The sequence below is a fragment of the Corvus kubaryi genome, unplaced genomic scaffold (assembly GCF_017639235.1).
Source record: "Corvus kubaryi isolate FWS band 111438036 unplaced genomic scaffold, C.kubaryi_AGA036_p1.0 37396, whole genome shotgun sequence".
Taxonomy (NCBI): Eukaryota; Metazoa; Chordata; class Aves; order Passeriformes; family Corvidae; genus Corvus; species Corvus kubaryi.
In genome coordinates, this window is record NW_024581135.1 from 30,818,211 (window position 1) to 30,835,382 (window position 17,172).

The 17,172-nt window shown below is 39.2% G+C and overlaps 1 protein-coding gene across 1 annotated transcript in view; it reads right to left on the reverse strand.

Annotated features, from left to right (window-relative positions):
- Window positions 1-628: 628 nt before the first annotated feature.
- WDR75 (WD repeat domain 75) overlaps window positions 629-17,172 on the reverse strand; it is a 17,545-nt gene continuing 1,001 nt past the window's right edge. The window contains exons 2-21 of the mRNA XM_042040858.1: window positions 16,929-17,058; window positions 16,125-16,190; window positions 15,454-15,547; window positions 14,737-14,861; window positions 14,341-14,411; window positions 13,674-13,790; window positions 13,062-13,150; window positions 12,100-12,258; window positions 11,734-11,793; window positions 11,529-11,644; window positions 10,884-11,056; window positions 9,988-10,151; window positions 7,603-7,786; window positions 6,100-6,194; window positions 5,619-5,714; window positions 4,903-5,072; window positions 4,278-4,337; window positions 3,051-3,194; window positions 2,878-2,969; window positions 629-990 (exon numbers count right to left, since the gene is read on the reverse strand). Of these exons, the coding sequence (XP_041896792.1) occupies window positions 786-990; window positions 2,878-2,969; window positions 3,051-3,194; window positions 4,278-4,337; window positions 4,903-5,072; window positions 5,619-5,714; window positions 6,100-6,194; window positions 7,603-7,786; window positions 9,988-10,151; window positions 10,884-11,056; window positions 11,529-11,644; window positions 11,734-11,793; window positions 12,100-12,258; window positions 13,062-13,150; window positions 13,674-13,790; window positions 14,341-14,411; window positions 14,737-14,861; window positions 15,454-15,547; window positions 16,125-16,190; window positions 16,929-16,988 (2,340 nt within the window). The 5' untranslated portion in view covers window positions 16,989-17,058 and the 3' untranslated portion in view covers window positions 629-785. The remainder of the gene's footprint in view (window positions 991-2,877; window positions 2,970-3,050; window positions 3,195-4,277; window positions 4,338-4,902; window positions 5,073-5,618; window positions 5,715-6,099; window positions 6,195-7,602; window positions 7,787-9,987; window positions 10,152-10,883; window positions 11,057-11,528; window positions 11,645-11,733; window positions 11,794-12,099; window positions 12,259-13,061; window positions 13,151-13,673; window positions 13,791-14,340; window positions 14,412-14,736; window positions 14,862-15,453; window positions 15,548-16,124; window positions 16,191-16,928; window positions 17,059-17,172) is intronic.

The following is a 17,172-nucleotide window of genomic DNA, read 5'->3' on the forward strand; positions in this document are numbered from 1 at the left end:
GCAACTCACTCTTAGGCTCTCAAATTCACCACTTCAAACCAATTCTACACTCTGATATGTATTGTTAAATGATATATAGGAACTCCAGCTGATGCATGAGAGGCCTCTTAAACTGGCTGCCCCATAAACTGATACATCTCCTACACGATGCAGTTGTCTTGATATTTGGAAAGGTTTCATTGTGCTCTGATACACTGAGTACCCTCTGCCTAAGAATCTCCATACTCTGTGAACTCCACAAAACACTGATATCTATATTCTCTAACCAGCCATGTTAAAGCACTTCTCATCTCTCTCCACACCTGGAGAGGAACTTCTGGGGAGGAGACTTGTTACTGATCTGTATACAGCACTAAGAACCACCCTGATTTCCCCTGCCACACCTTGAGCTAAGCTCTATCGACTGAAGGCATTTGCTGCTGCTTCTTTGGCAGCAGTAACCCAGCCTCAGTGGAGAAAATTTTCAGCAGCTGAGCTGTCACTCTGCTAGCTGATCACAAGTCAGATAATGAACTCAGTTTTGCTATTAGCCTTTTAAATATACTTGCAAGAGGGGGGAAAAAAGTCCCCAAACCAGGTTAAATGTTTTCTAAGGTCACAGAGAATCAGTAATAAACTAGGAGCAGAATCAGCTTTTCAAACCTTTAATCCCTCCCCCTAGTTCTGCATTCCTTTGGAAAGAGAAGCTGCCAAAATTTTTGGCCAAAGGACCTGAAAAATTTTTTTAAAGAATATTTAATCCACAGAGCTTCAACTTGCAGTATAAAAAACCATAAGATGTCTGTTTAGAAGGCTGATACCCAACTGTAGTCCGTTTTTCTTATTTTTCGTAGTTCTTTTTCCTGGGATTTAGACAGTTTACATGTCATCTCTCCTAATAATTCCATATGGCTTGTATCTTCTTGTTCCATTTCTGTGGCATCTTCTTCATCTGAATCATCCTCTGCTTTTTCACTTTCCATTTCTACTTCATCAGCAACTTCTTCAGCACTGGAAGTGAAGTGGGTTGGAAACAACCCAATTAATAGGTACTCTCACATACTACAGTACTATGGGGTGAAGTTATCATGCAAATAACTAAGTAAACATCAGATTTTATCTTTTTTTTTTTTTTCATTTCAGTCTACTTTAAAACTACTATACTTTTCCTGCCATCTCAATTTCAAGCCATTTTTCAAATAGATTTCTTGTAAGTAAACTTAAAATAGTTTTCTTTCTTGAAATGTAATACATAACTGCAAAGCAGGCAGGTCAGCGTTATGACAAATGTTACAACATCACAGTCCTACAGGATTAGGAACACTGGATAAACTGGTAGGTGAGACAGTATCAAGAAGGCCATTCTTCTCTTTCAAATCTGAAAGAGGTCACTTGGTCTTAAAAAGTGCAACAATACCTAGAGTGTTACTAGGAAAGACAAATTCTTTTTTTTTTTAAACATAGTTGTTTAAAGTGGCTGTTCTGTTCTGAGTTCAAGAGGTTTAAGCCTGTGCTGAAGTAGAAAGCAGAATTCCAAAGAATTATATGGAACAGCTACCATTTACAATGCATTAATTAATAGTATTAGTTCATGTGTCTGTTGTATAAATATTCCAGATCTCATTAGGAGTGAACTGCATGGCAGAACAGTAGTGGTCTTCTAAAAATCATCTGTTCTAATACAAACTATTCATCACTCACAAAATGTAAATGGAGAAGCACACAGTAATATCATAGTGCCAAGGAAAATAAAAGCATTTAATGTTAATAATTATCCACTGTATAATATATACACTGTACAGGGATAAATTCTGGTCAATCTTCAAGGGCCCACTGCTGCAGCCCTTACATGGACCTTTAAATGCACAGCCATACTAACCACCACTGTCAAAGTACAAGCTCTACAAGTGCAAATATTTACACAGGTCACTGAACTCTCACATTCTTCAGAACTGAAACTAGATGTGAGTTTCCATGTATTAGATTTTTGTTTTGTTGATGTTTTGCTGTGCCATGCAGTAAGAAATCTTGCAGCAGTGGCTGGCACAGCGTGGCAGAAGCCAGGACACTGCTGTTATAGCACAACACAGAGCACACTGAGGAGCTGCTCCAGCTGCTGTTTGTTTCCAGGTGAGCCCCCACCCAGTGAACCACCCGCTTGCCCGTCTGGCAAATCCACAACAGCTGATTCCAAGGACAGGTTTTCATCTCTGGCCTGGCAGAGTTTAATGAAACACTTTAAAGAACAGATGGCACAAAAATGCAATCATTTAACTGGCTTCAGTGTAAATGACAAGATATTAATCCTAAAACAAAACTACTGTCATAATCCCTGGGCCTGCATTCCTTTTTTAGCAGCACACATTGATCCCAAAGAGGTAAGCTACAATTTTAAATACCTCTCAAACTATTCTATTAAATTGGAATGAATGCATTGTAAGCCAAACTGAGGTGTGCTTACACTTGTATTTTGTAGCTTAATTAGAAATGAAATTTGAATTCTAAACAAATTCTTAAGACCAAGCTTCTAACTTCTTGGTTTATCTAGAAACTGAAACCAAAAATTATGCAGGAAGTCACAGTAATTTCAAATAAAGTTGAGAACCTAATATTTAACCAAAAAAAAGCCATTAAATCCTTGCAATAAAGTTAAATTCATAGAGAGCATCTGAGTGCAAAAGGCAGCATTTTGCATATAAGCACATTATGCAAAACCCAGCAAAAACAACAGCAACAAAAGAGCCAATACACTGAACAGCCAGACCATTGCCACACTAAGTATTCCACTAACTTACTGCATAGATAAAGTGTTGGAAAACTGCTTTTACACTTTAAATAAAGAAGTACGTAATTTAAAAGAACTTTGATAACTAAGGAGAGTTCTTGAAATTTTCTTACCTTTTGTTCTCTTTGGAGATGAGCAATGAGTTAATAAATATAGTGCAGAGGAAGGAAGCAGATGGCAAAACATGTGCTGGAGTGTGCAAAAGCTGCAAAGATAAAACAGAAAGCTTTATGAAAGATTCTGTTTGTTGTGATTTTGCTTGTACATTTGCTGGAATTACTCCTACCTCTTTAACAGCAGGTGAAGCTTGCTCCTGCTTATTATGAACAACTGGTTTTCCAAGGTCTATATCCTCTTGTGCTTGCTGATGTCTGTGCTTTCCCAAGAGCAAACTAAATGGGGTCACAGGAAGACTTTCTTCTACTGCCAGCTTGAAAAAATGTAAGTAGAATTTTAGTGTCACACATCTAAGTTCTATCTCCTTTTAAGTCACCAAAATTCAGAATAAACTCAGATGACAAAAGTTTACACTCCAGTTTAACTCAACTGAGCTATGTGGCTCTTTGTACTCATTCTCAGGGGTCTGGAGAGAACACTGCACAGAGGGTTGCAAAACTCTCCAGAATCTGGACCCAAGAACACCAGATTTTAGTTGGCAGATGTACCAATTAACTTCCAAATATGGAAGGTGGTGCACATGTCAGAAAACCAAGAATGGGTTTTTCAAGTTCCACTTTGGACCAAAAAGGTCTTTTATACTCCAGCATCATCTGCAGAGAGATTAAGTTATGTAACGGGAAGCAAAACATGGCACCTTGTCTTTTGGCATTTTCCTACATCAATGTACCTTCATCTGAGCACCAAATTATTTCCCCACCTTCCAAAGAAACGGATTGCTTATGCCCACATTCCAACAGGATTTTGCATTAGAAAGATACTAACTTCTACTTTGGTCTATTTTATCTAATCAAACAAATCAATCAAATGCTGCTATTTCAGCAAGTATGAAACACGTCTTCAACATGAATCAAAAAAAAAAAAAAATCCAATTTCCCAGGCTACTTCTCCACAGAAATACATACTAGAATGCAATTCTGGAATTCCTCCTCACTGATAAGTCACAATTGACTAACAACTGCTCATCCTCATCAGAAAGCACAGTTCAGACCACACTCAAGGTTCCAAGTGTTACAGAAACCAAGAAAAGGAAAGAACTTACTCAAACATTTTGCTTCATTTGTGTAACCTGAATCTTTTAGAAAATGATTTTTTTTTCCCCCCCCCAGGGGAAATGGAGAGTGTCTTACTGATACTTTTAAAAAAAATTTTTACAAATAGCACTTCTTGTCAAAAAATAAGCAAATCCAGATTACTGCTCCTTCAGCTAAGTGCCTCCAGGTAAGGGTCCGGTGTGCATTTCCATGACAGAAGGGAATTTCAATATGACAGAATGAACACCATCTGAATTGTGAACTGCTCTGTCCATCTCAGTCAGAACTTCTATAAGAGGTACCTGTTTGCTTGATGGTGTAAGCCTTTCTTCCAGAGACTTTGTGCTAAGTGTCATTAGCTCCTAAAATACAGAAGGAAGTAGCACAGTTATCACATGTGAAACTGCTTTCCATATTTCCATACCTTGCCTAGAGAAGCTTCCAACTAGCCCAAAAGCTTTTATCAGTCAAGTGGAAGAGGCAAAACCATCCCTTCCTCTTTATTTTGGAAAGAACCTGAAGAGAAGCAAGAATGGACCTAGAGGTTCTATAGACTTTTTGGGAAAACAAACAAAAAACCCCACACCCCCATCCAGAAATTACAGGGAAACTGAACATCACATGGAACATCTGTATAATCAGCAGTAATATATACAGCTTCTAGGTGATTGTTTAAGTTAAACTGCATAGGCAATGTTCCCAAGTTATCTAGTTTCTTCATTAAATATTCACAGTAGAAAACCAGTAAATAATTTTGAGCTTAGGCTGTTCAGGCAGTTGAAAGCCTTCAACAAAGCATGGCTTACACTGACTTGAAATGACAAAAAGAAACTCCTACACTCATAAGCAGAACTCTGAATTTGCATCCAACTATTTTAAAGACAACAGTTTTTCCCCAGGAACCACCTGCCAATTACTTTTCCTTACTTGTGTATCTGTAAGAAAAAATAGCTGGGATTTTCTTAGCCAAAGGTATTTTTCTGAGCTTATAATTTCAGGTTCATCTCTTGGAACGAAGGCAGCAAGCAGGATCTTTTCTTTACAAAGGTTTCTCTGGATGTAGATTGGCCGTGGCTCATTTGGTTTAAACACAAACACTGCAAAACCAAGAAAATGTTCTCATTGAATCAGGAAATTCTTACCCTCCTGGCAGCTGTCAAAGCTCTGCATTGTCAAAGTCCGGGAAGGCTGGACAGGATTGCCTCCAAGCACTATTTGCAGGAACATAACTGGGTAACTTTACTGCATAATAGAAGGTACCTTTCACAGTACTCCAAATCCAGAGAACACACTTGGAAATTAACATTTCTGTAGGAAGAGTTATCTTAATTTAATGTCAGAGCTCTAAAATGTAGCTGTACAGTTCTGCATTTATAAGAGAGGGTCAAGAACATTTGAGACTGTCACCCAGAAAGTGTGGTTAATCCTGAGCTGTATCCTACACCAGAAACTACCTGCAGGAAGAAAAGATAACATGCTGTGTTTGAATGCTGCTGTCAGATGTGTCTCTGTTTCCACAGGTGCAAGCACACACTGAAGTCCATCTTGCAGCTTTCAGAGTCTGAATTCTAAGAAAACCTTTTCTAGAAATGGTGCTTTCCCAGTTTTAAATTATGACTTGTCAAAGAAGGCTTTGTACTTACAGCTGGACTCTTTGGAGAGCCATGAGACTGCAGCAATATGTTCAGAAAGGGGATCAGGTTGCAGAACCATGACATTGAGGTGGGCACTCCACTCCACTGAAAAGCGAACACAGCAAGAGCCAGAGGTGAAAAGGAGCCAAACTAAAGGTCAAACAAACAACGCACAGGCCCTTAGCTGCTGGAAAAGGCAGCTTCACTCATTCCCTGGTGAATAAAAACACACAAATGCTACCAAGTTCTACACAAGTGTAAGAAATACTACCTTTTATTGGGTTATCATTCACCTAACTTACAATATATCTTGCACATGCACACAAAGCACATGCATGCTGGACAGGATACTATCCTAAGTATGAAAATCATCCCATTTCCATAGGGCATTTTGTAGCATGTAAATCTGGAACTGAACTAGAATTATTTCAAGGTTTCACAGTAATTTCAAGTATTAAATTATTGTAGCACACATTCAAGCTGATCTTACATGCACAAGTGAGCAGGTTCCAGCAACACAGAAAGCCATAATCAGTGGCACCAATAAGGTACTTGGAACATGTTAGTCTCCCAAAGCAGATGTTCCTACAGAAGTAAAAAGTCAAAACAAATTAGTCACCTTCAGAGTTCATCTTTGTTTCTCTATGTAGCAACTACTAATAAATCACAAAAACCATTCAGTTATGATTTAGTTTTGACACCTAAATCAGAAATTTGCTTTTTCAATTAATCTCTAGTGGTACGAAACTCCACACACAACTATAAGGGAAGTTTGATGATTTAAAGTATGCATAAATATATAAGGATTACATGTTTCTACAGCATTCCAATATAAAGGAGGGATTTAAAATGCTTAAATAGATTACAAAACCATACATAATTTTATGTGTTCATATTGGGATTAGAAAATAACTTCCATATTTAAAGAAGGCCTACTATTGTTAAGGAAACAGAAAGATAGGAGTAGTTAAAAAAAAGTTATTATAAGCTGCTCCAGTTGAAGAAAGCATGTGATTTGATTTCTCAGTCTCTTGTTTGAAAGTAACAGAACAGCCTTATGACTTCTAATGATGAAAGATTTTCAAAAAAAGCTAATAAGGGACAGAATTTGTATATTAAAGCATAGCCCTTTGAAGTTATGCAACTAATACACTAATTCATTATATTCCTAGAGTAATTTGTTTCCTTTTAATATAATAAATAGTAAAGGCTATAGGAGCAGCTGGCCTGGGAAAAGCTTGCCACTGCACCAAGCCGGTGGCTCACATGCCTCCCACAATTTTCCTGCACACCAGTTTCAGAATACATTTCTCAGTTTCTAATCTTAGAGGACCAATACAAAACAGACTCCGTAACACGAAAGAAAAGCTTACAAACATACACACAACACATGGAAGGGACAAATCTCTGTATGCTGCTATGATTCTTTGTGTCAGTAGTCTTTAAAACATTGTGACCACAAAATGTTGATGGTATCTTTTATCATGACAGCATAGAATGGAGCATTGCTGGGATAGTCTGCCAGGCAAACATGGATTTTCCAACAGAGGTTAAGGAGGATCAAGATATGTATTTCATAGTACAGGTAAGGTCATTATGCCTTTATTGATATAATTTCTATTTGCATGTATACATACACAAATAAAGCACCACTTCTTGTATTTATACTTTTCCAGGACTTTGATTTATCCCTGGATTAATGTGGAAAAAGAGAAGGGCTATCAACACACTACTTGTGTGTGCCCCATGATACAAATTTAAGGATGAGAGGTACAGGAGACATAAGCAAGTAAGAAGGAACACTTGATCTTATTTGTAATAGTATTTTTAACCAACGACCTAAAAGCCACTTTAGTCTTTTCTATATATGAATTAATAAGACTGTTAAATTCAATGTTTATGTGAACATATACAAGGTCTTGGACTGCTATGAATTGATTCTTTCTGTTCTGAGAGTTCAAATGAGACATAAATGAGCAGATGAAAAATGTACCTTATATTTCCAGGTGGATGGCAAAATGTACACTTAAGATCCCAAGTAAGTGAATCCCATACAGTGACAGTTTCTTCAAAGCTAACAGCAAGCAAAGAGCCATCTTCTGAGAAGCAGCAGTTTGTAGCTTGGTAGTTGTGGTAGCTGCCTACAAAGTCACAGCTCCAGCTCACACTCTGCTGTGCTGCGTTGAATGAACAAGCCAGTTAATTCAAGTCTATACATGACAAAAGAAGAATTCAAGTATTATTGCAAAATAGGCTCAAGAGAAAGGCAGTTTCCTTTCACAATTTTTGATGAGCACAGAGAATCTGCCCTGTTCTAGTATGAGAAACAGCTGGTAGGGTTTTCATTTGTCCTCAGTTTTGCATTTGAACAGTGAACCCTGAGACTGGCATGGTACAATATTCATGCTTAGTTTGCCAACTCCATTAACTGTGGTCTCAAATAGGCAGAGGTTAGATAAAATGATACTCAAATAGATTCAACACTTGTTCTGAAACATTGTTCTAACTCTAGCAAAAACACGAGCATTACTCAAAATTTGAACACAGGCTGCATTTAAGTCCAACAAAGCTCATGGTTCATTTACAGAAGATTCGAGGATCACCAAGTGACCCACCAGCATGCTTCCGTGTGTTGGTTCACCTGCCACTGCATTCTGTTGGGACACCTTTCCCACTGTGGATAATCACCATAAAATAAACCAGAGCAAAGTGATGTACTTACCACATTAACATACATTTCCCAGTATAAAATAGTTCCTACAGCATGCTTTTGAAACATTTGAGTAGGATGAGGAAAAAAAGGACAGTAAGTTCATCCTATGCTAAAATATCCTTTATATAAGGGCTACAAGTTGATGATTAAAAGACCTGACAGTAAAAAAAAAAAAAAAAAAAAAAAAAAAAAAAAAAAAAGCCAGAAATGATTGAGTACTTCCAACTGCATGGCACCATCTAGGGGGCCCAGCAGGAGACCTGCTGCAGTTAACACATACCAGAGTGTACTCAACTGAGGAACTCATTGGTAAACTAGTATTTGCTGCAGAGAAGCTGCAGCATGTCAACCCTTTCTACCTGTGCATTCCTACTCTGCCCCACTGGGCAAATACACCACAGCAGTCACCGCTAACTGGTACTTTTACATATGCCATGAAACAGAACCATGTAGTCACTTAAAATACATCCTGATGATGGCAGGCAGCAGATACAAAACTATTTTGTGGAAAGAAAAAAAAATCGGTTTCATCCCCAACTGACACTACACTCAAGACCAAAGTATCTGCTCATTAAGTTAAGATATAATTTAAGCTCAGAATAATTTATGAAAAAAAGCAAAACCAACACTCTTTCAGATACCATTGAGGGGGTTACTATTAATGCAGTAAATAACACAAGATTTTGTCTTTCTTCTCATCAGCAGCCACTGTTGAGGAACAAACAGCTTGGAAAGAGAAAGTTGGTTTGGCAAAGTTTGCCAAATGGAAACCCTAATAGCTCAAAAGTACTTTTGAACATGTTCTCACCTGCCCATGAAAAGACAAACAGATTACTGAACTGCAAGCAGTTCAGCAAGACCACTATCACAGCTACTGGGAACATGAAATGACAAGACATCCAAATGGCAGCAAAGTGCTACTTCACTTAAGTGTGCCTGACACTGTAACAACATTTAAATAAATGGAAATTAGTACGTTGGAAATCTTTTGTATTTTGCATTCAAAGGCATACAGAGCAATCAAAACACAGATGGTCTGTTTGAAGGAAGGGAACATCATCATGTCTTTTAAGAGGTGAAATTTGGTTATTAAAAGCATCTCAGAAATACCTAAATACCCATTCTATGACCTAATGGAAAGGAAGGAGGTTCAAAAAATGAACTCTGAAGTGGTGCATCTGGAGAATGGCAAAAGAGCTATTATTTTACACTAAGTCAGCTCAAACAGAATAACACATTTCTGCATCCTGCTCCTTTGAGCAGGAGTCTCAAATGAAAAGCCTACCTAGAGGACTGACAAAAATCCATTTTCTCAATATGGAAAAATCATTACCACAAACAATTCTTTAACCAATAAACACAGGCTGCCATTCTCTTCTGCAGCAGCTTGCCAAGGTCTCCCTGGCTATTTCAGGAACCTCAATACCAAACCGTAATACTGTGGAGCTACGACAGAACTGCACCACAGGATGCTCAGGAGAACACAATACTTCATACAGCAGCAGAAACAGATCAACGCATGGGACTGAGCAAATGAAGGTAGGGTCTTAATTTCTATAGCATGACTTCAAATGTCATTGTAGGTCCTTTCCAACTCAGGTTATTCTTATGGTTCTATGTTACAAGGTGCAAGTAAGAGTAAGTTTATGTTTTGACCATGCTTACCTTCTGGATCAGTGTCTTCTACCATCACCCAGACTTTAAACACACAGTCTCTGCCAGTTGTTACCAGTATGAGAGAGTCATCTCCCAGTTCATCCATGTCACGAAAGCACATGTCTGTGATGTGGTTGTCATGGGGTGTGTTTATTCTGGTATTCAGCTGAAAGCTATAAGAAAAGAAAACAGAAGCTTGCCATTCTATTTCATTTGGAACTTGGGGAAGGCTTCAGTTAAAGCTGATTCTGGAATGGGCAGGGAGAAGAGCAATCAAAGTTCTCATTAAGACAGCTAAATAGTATTGCATTAACAGATCAGATTTCCCTAATGGCTTCCACAAAGTAACCCAGCACCAAGAATGATCACTAGGCAAGCATCTCTCAAAGTCTGAACTCTGGGCAGTCTTTCCACTACTTTAAAAATCAGTTACATAGCTGATCTGTGTAGTAGCTTTCTTTTGCCTTGTTTCTTCTTTAAGAAAATAACGATTTGTAGTCAAAATGTAATTTTTTAAATAGGAAAATTAGGGAAAGCGTTATTAACCAGATGCATATGTTTGCTAAAGACAAAGATCAACAACAGAATTATAATCTTCTGTACCTTCCGGAGAAGGACTAATCAATTCACGATGGATTACACACAGGTGGGAAAACTATATGGGCTATAGAACCATTCTGTCAGCTCCCTGATTTTTAATATCAGGAAAATATGTGAATTTAAGTCCCATGGTTACAACAGCCTCTGATTACTGTAAGTGTATTCAGTGCCACTCTGTGTTCTGTTGCAGATGCTGTAGCATGCAGAGTGAACTACCTAGATCTGGAAAAACCGCCTTTGCAAGGCAACGTCTGTGCAGGGATTTGTGTGACAGAGAGCTGGAAGGGCAGCTCTATTCTCACTACCTTTGCATTTCTTCATGGTAGAACCACAGTTTCAGCTGTAACTCGGGATCAGTCACTTCTTCACTCTCCTCTACTGTGGCCAGCCAGGTGCCCTGAGCACTGAATGCCACCTTCACCAGGTCTGACTGCTTGAGACCCGCCTGGTGGATGTACTGGCGCTGCACAATGTCCAGCTGCAAAGCAAGGCCAGAAGTGTATTTTAAAATTCAGGTAGAGCTATAAGAGATACCACTCATAAAACCATGGAGAAAGGATGTTCTGAAGGCTCCAGTTATACCTGACTGGGCTGTGGCACGAAACAGTGCCCCAACATGTGGGGAAAGCAGATTTGGGCATCTGTATTCCAATGATGCGAAGTGAAGAAAGAATGAAAAATAATTTGAAGTTGTTTTACCTAGAAATTTTTGACATTTAACAGGACAGCACACTGTTTTGAAGTACTTTTTTCAGTATCAATATTTAGACTTGCTTAGCAAGTGAAGTCTCAGATAAAGCCAAGAACATCTCAGTCTGGAATCCAGCTTTGTGGAATAGCTGCAAGGTTTTTTTTTTCCCCTTTGCCATATTAAGTCTTCAAATAAATTCTGATTCACAAGTTACTTGACTGAGTAAATTAAAGTTTTGGTACAAGCCCATCCAACTTACACTGAACAACTGCTGGTCACTCTGGAGGGAATAGAACTGCAAGTGGCCTGGCTCCCCATTCAGGACCAAAGCTTTGGTTCTAGGATCAACTGCTAGTCCAGTCTTGACATCCCGACCTGAAAATGAAAATCAGGTAACAAATGACCAAAGCTGTCAAGTGACACATTCCACTCTCTAAGTGGAAGATAAATCTTACTGCTCTTACTTTTGATTAGCCCTTGAATACTTCTGGAAAACCTTAGGTTGCTGTTGATTATCGTAATTCCTGAAAGAGAAAGCAAAGTCTTGCAAAAGGCACCCATCTCCTGGTGGGAAAGGGACTGTAACCATCTGTACTGCAAATTTATCTTTGCTCAGTTTATGACACCAAGGTGGAAAGCCAAGTTACAGCAGTCACCAGGCAAATTCACAAAATTAATCAAAGAACAAAAGATTACTACAAGCATCTGTTTTTTCAGATCAGTAATGAAATTTTATGCAGTTCCTAGTTAATTAATCCAAAATCAACAAAATAAAGCTCATACAGATTTGCATTTCCATTGAAGTGATACTTGGATGTGTTTTGCCTTACTGTTATCTGTGTGCAAGGTGCAGCAGAGAGCGCCGTCGGAGGACATGGAAATGTACTCGATAGGAGACCCCAAACGAGGCAGGAAATCCTTCTGGCATGAAGATTCATTGTGCCATTGGACTAGAACAGATTCCACTCCACCACTCAGCAACCTGGTTCCTTTTCCAGCAATAAAAATACAGTTAAAAGGTTTTGCTTAAAAATAAAATCAGCAGCCTATGTCTTTACAACAACAGACAGACATGAGTTTCTCAAAACTGTCAAAAGCAAACATATTAAGCCTGGGCAATACACATAAATACGTTTCTCATTATACCCGGTTAAACTGCTAGAGAAACTTGGATTAACTAACAGGAACTTGTACCTACAGTGAAATTTAAACAATACTTTGGCAGTAGTAGATCCATCACTTTCTGAATCAGCTGAGTATTTGTGCTAGGATATGGCTGAATTGTTCTCCTTCTGTAAGAGGTATTTTGCACTAAGAAATACCTTAAGAATAGTTCAGATCACAAAATTCAGATACATGTGTAGTATTTCTGACAGCAGGTTTGAGCTCAGACAAGACTGGCTTGTTTTATTTGGATGGAAGTAAAACTGGAAAGAACTCATCAGTATTATTAATGAAATGGAAGGGGAGGGAGAGTGGAGGTGAGGGAAAAGAGGTGAGAGAAGGGGTTAGATTTTTTTCTACCACAGAAGGCAGATATTTGACATTATAAATGTCAGTCAAAATACATATAAAACAATAACAACTCTGTTAGTTTTTATTTCAGATCCTTCCTGGACATACTTAAAATTCTAGAAATTAACTTGTTAGTAAGTGGACAAACTTGGAGCTTCCTTGTCTGCTGCAACACTTCAAATTTGAGAAGGTTTTGTTTGTTTGATGGAGGTTTGTTGGCTTTTTGGTACGGTTTTTTTTTATTGCTCTGTTTTGGTTTTATTTTTCTTTTACTCACCCTCCACAGAAAAAGCCAGATCCATGACAATATCATGATGCCAGTGCAGTGTGGAATATGTGTACTCTTTCCTGTGGTGGAAATTCCTCCTGTGTAGAGAGGAACAGAACAGTTCTTTACTCACAACATCAACAACAGAGTAAACAAAAGGAAATACTGAATTGAATCAATTATATCATCCTGTCCTCTAACTTTTAGACTAGTTTATCCTATGCTTAAGTGATGCAGGAGGGCAGGAACCAGGCTACAGGTTTTCAGAACTCTCCTGGTCCACATCTGAGTTATACTGAGCAACTCAGCCCTGGAAGCAACTTAGCCATGCAACGTTTTTAATCATGTATTCCACTGGTGTGTTCTCCTTAGGACTCATCCATAAAGAGTTATTTAAGCTGCTCTTGCATTACCTTTTACACCTAAGTTTAGATTCAATGGAGCATAACTTAACATAGGCATTTTTTCCACATTATACTGTCAGCACTGCAGGTTCATTGCTCATTCTGACTTCTGAAAATGGCAATGCTAAAGACAAATTAGATTGCTTTGCTCAGGTTTGACTGAATTCCTACAGTGAGAGGAGTTTATGGGATACACAGTTAACCAAAATGCACATACCAGAGGCGAATCTTTCCATCAGCATGGCCAGTTGCAATGCAATCCTCCGTGGGATGGCACACGACGCAACTGAAGTGATTGTCTCCTCCTTTTGTCTTCATTGTACTTAAAGAAAACCTTCAAGAGTTAAGAAAGTAACTTCAGTTATAAGAGTTGGGTTGGTTTTTCTAAAACAAATCTTCAAAAGGTTCAGCTAGTGCACATAAAAAAAAATTCTGGTTAGCAAAATTAAACATCTTCAAGTTGTTGTGGTTACATGCACTCTCAAAAAATAGTGACAGACTTACTTTTCTCTTGATTTCCTTAATTCTCTGCCTTCAATCAAGCTGAAAGAGATTTTGCTTCTCTCTTTCTCTCCCTCTTCCACTCTCTTTTCTCCTCCTCCCCTCCCACTTCCTGGGCCCTGCCCAAATGATGTCACTTATTTCAGTTCAGCACCAACCTAAGTATTTAACTGAAAAAAACACATTCCTGAGCTGTAAAGGTAAGGTACCACTGCCACTGATCTGCTCACTGTTCACTTCTAGAGGAAACTTCCTACACAGTGACTACATCCCCTCCAGCAGAAAACCAAATATGAGATCATGTGCGCACACATCACGAGTTAATAAACATTTAGGACATACCAGACTGAATCAATACCTGATATTTTCATTCTCATTCTTACCTGTTCAACAGTTTCCGTTTAAAAAAATAAACTTGGAGATTCACATCCTTCACTGATGCGACATATGCACCCTGTTAAAGTAAAGCCATTTAGGACATACAGATTATGTCCTTACACAAGAAAAAAATAAAGCACATTTCACTACAAAGTACTTTACACTGGAGGCAACATATAAGCTGATATTAAGTACTTTTCCATTATAAATGTCAAAGTTTCTTTTATTTTTTGTAATATAAAAGAAAGCATAGGTCTTACACTGATTCATTTACTTTCACTTTTGTTTCACTAATGCTGTGCTTGTATAAAGACATAAACAGCATAGAGTTCATCTGAGAGGAAAAAAAACCCCATCCAACCAACACCCCAGAGAAGAAAAAAAGCCAAAGGCGAACATACTTCTCTTCCAAATGCAATGTGCTTCATTGATGCACCCACACCATCCAGAACCACTGACAGCTCCTTGGCTTCCAGATCTTGGCCTGCTCCTTTTGTCAGCTTAACTGAGACCAGCTGGAATGTATCTGACAAAAGAAAAAAATCTGTTTGAAACCAACAGTAGTACTGAAGAATGAGGACCAGACACTGGATATCAGTGCAAGAGTAAGCAGAAACCAAGGGAAGCCACACAGTATTTGCTCTTGCTCTGAAATAGCAATATATTATAGTACACAGTAAGGCCTAGATGTATTTATTGCAGACAAAATCCCATAAAAAAATATCTAGGCATGCTGTTAATAGGACAAGTCTCTTTATGTTAATACTGCCTAAGGTGGGAGGAAAATCTCAAGCACTCATACCCAACTTGAGTACTACAACCTGTACCTTGGTGAGCAATGCTCAAAGATTTACTGCATCTACAAGATCACATCCATGCAGTACGTGCTTCAAAAGCAAAGATGAGCACTCTTCTAGACAAGTATTGGAAGGACAGATGTCATAGAATGAAAACAAAGAAGTACAAAATGCAGGACTACAGACATCTGCCACAGGATCTAAGAAATATTTCACAGCTAACATATTAAAGCCATTCTTGCAGCACACCGTTCACTGCTGGGACAGTGGCACAGACACAGAATGACTGAGATGACATGGATGATGCTACTTGTACTGTACCTCGTTCACCCTTCTTTGGAATGACAACAAACACTGAGTCCTCAGCACTAGCAGGTGTGTACAGTGCCAGAAGTTTGGATCCTACAGTGAAAGTCTGAAGAAAAAAAGAGAAGGAAATCAACAATTACTACATTTGTGTGTATGTCTTTAAAGTAAGGAAATCATATCTTATAGAAACCTTCATGTGTTAACTGAAATTCTCGACTCTAAGTCAAATAAATATATCTTTATTCTAGCAAGGACTAATACAAATGTTAAAACAGTAGTAATAAAATATGAGACATCCAATTTACTGAAAAACCTTTAGATACCTTACCCCTAAAACAGAGCAGAATACCCACCCAGAGGGAAATATTTAGCAGAAAATGTGAACAAAAGGACAGTCAGCAGCCCACATTTTCAAGCCATTGTAACAATTCCTGTTGGTATATCCCAAACTGCAGCACACTTTCCAGAGCTACACTGGACTCCAAACTGCAACAGGTAGCAAAGTCAGTATGTCAGTACATCTCCCATCTTCTTCCCCAAAAGAATCTGCATCATCATCATCACCATACATTCTATTACTCCCATAATTAGATGGGTTTTAGGTAGTGTTCATAGTAGAACAATCCATCTCAGACTGATTTGTGCCCATTTTTGACATGCTCTTAAAAAGAATAACAACATACTTTAATGGGAATCCCATCCATGAAGTCCCACAGCTTAATAGTGCCATCGAGAGAGGAAGAATAGAGCTGAAGAAAAAAACCAACTATATAAGTAATAGCAATATATCAAAGCCAGATTTTACATACAATCACAACTGCGATTCCAGGTAACCGAATCATAAAAAACTCAGGACAGACACCAGCTCTGTGTGACCTTCAAGGGAGGTGCAAGGGAAGTACAACACTTCTACTCTAGTTTAAAATGTACATTGTCACAAAGTGTGAATGCACAGATACCCATCACGTGAACATCTATTAACACCTACATTAGATTTTGCACAGCTAATATGCAGATCAGTCCCTCTTGTTAAATAACTCTTGTTTACATATAGACATCAAAAAAGCCCAAGCAAACTGAGAGCAGGGAAGGCAGGCTGGGGGCAGAGGGAGCCACTGGGCAAGTTAAAGGGATTTAGTCAAATCTGTATCAGTACCAGCAGATACAGAGTGGCTAACACCAACCACAGTATTTCTGATTTTCTCACGTACTTCTTTTACCCTTTCAATCAAAGAACCGGAAATTTTGCTGATATTTCCGTTTTGTTGTCATTCCATTCAAGGAGTGTAATCCAGATGACATTTCACGTTTGTGTTTGTAGGTAACTGACACAGCGTCTACCCTTCTTGTCAGGTTCCGCGAAACATCAGCCCAACGACGCCCTAATGACTCCCAAACTCCAGGCAGCCCCGGGACAGCCCCCGCGGAGCCACATAAGGGTCAGGGGCACCCGCGACCACCCCCAGGCCAGACCTGCCCCCGCAAACCTGCATGTGGTTCTGTGGGTTGAGCTGGATGCCGGTCACCAGGTCGGCGTGGCCGCCCATGAGCCGCAGGGTCTCCTCGGTGTTCACGCTGTACACCTTCACGAAGTCCCCCGAGGCGCACAGCAGGTACCTGCAGGGGGGAAACGCCGTTACCCCGGCGGAAAGGGCCCGGGCGTCCCGCGGCAGCCGCAGGCCGCGGGGACACCGGTGGGCAGAGCTCCGCTCGGAGCTCAGGAGCCCCCCC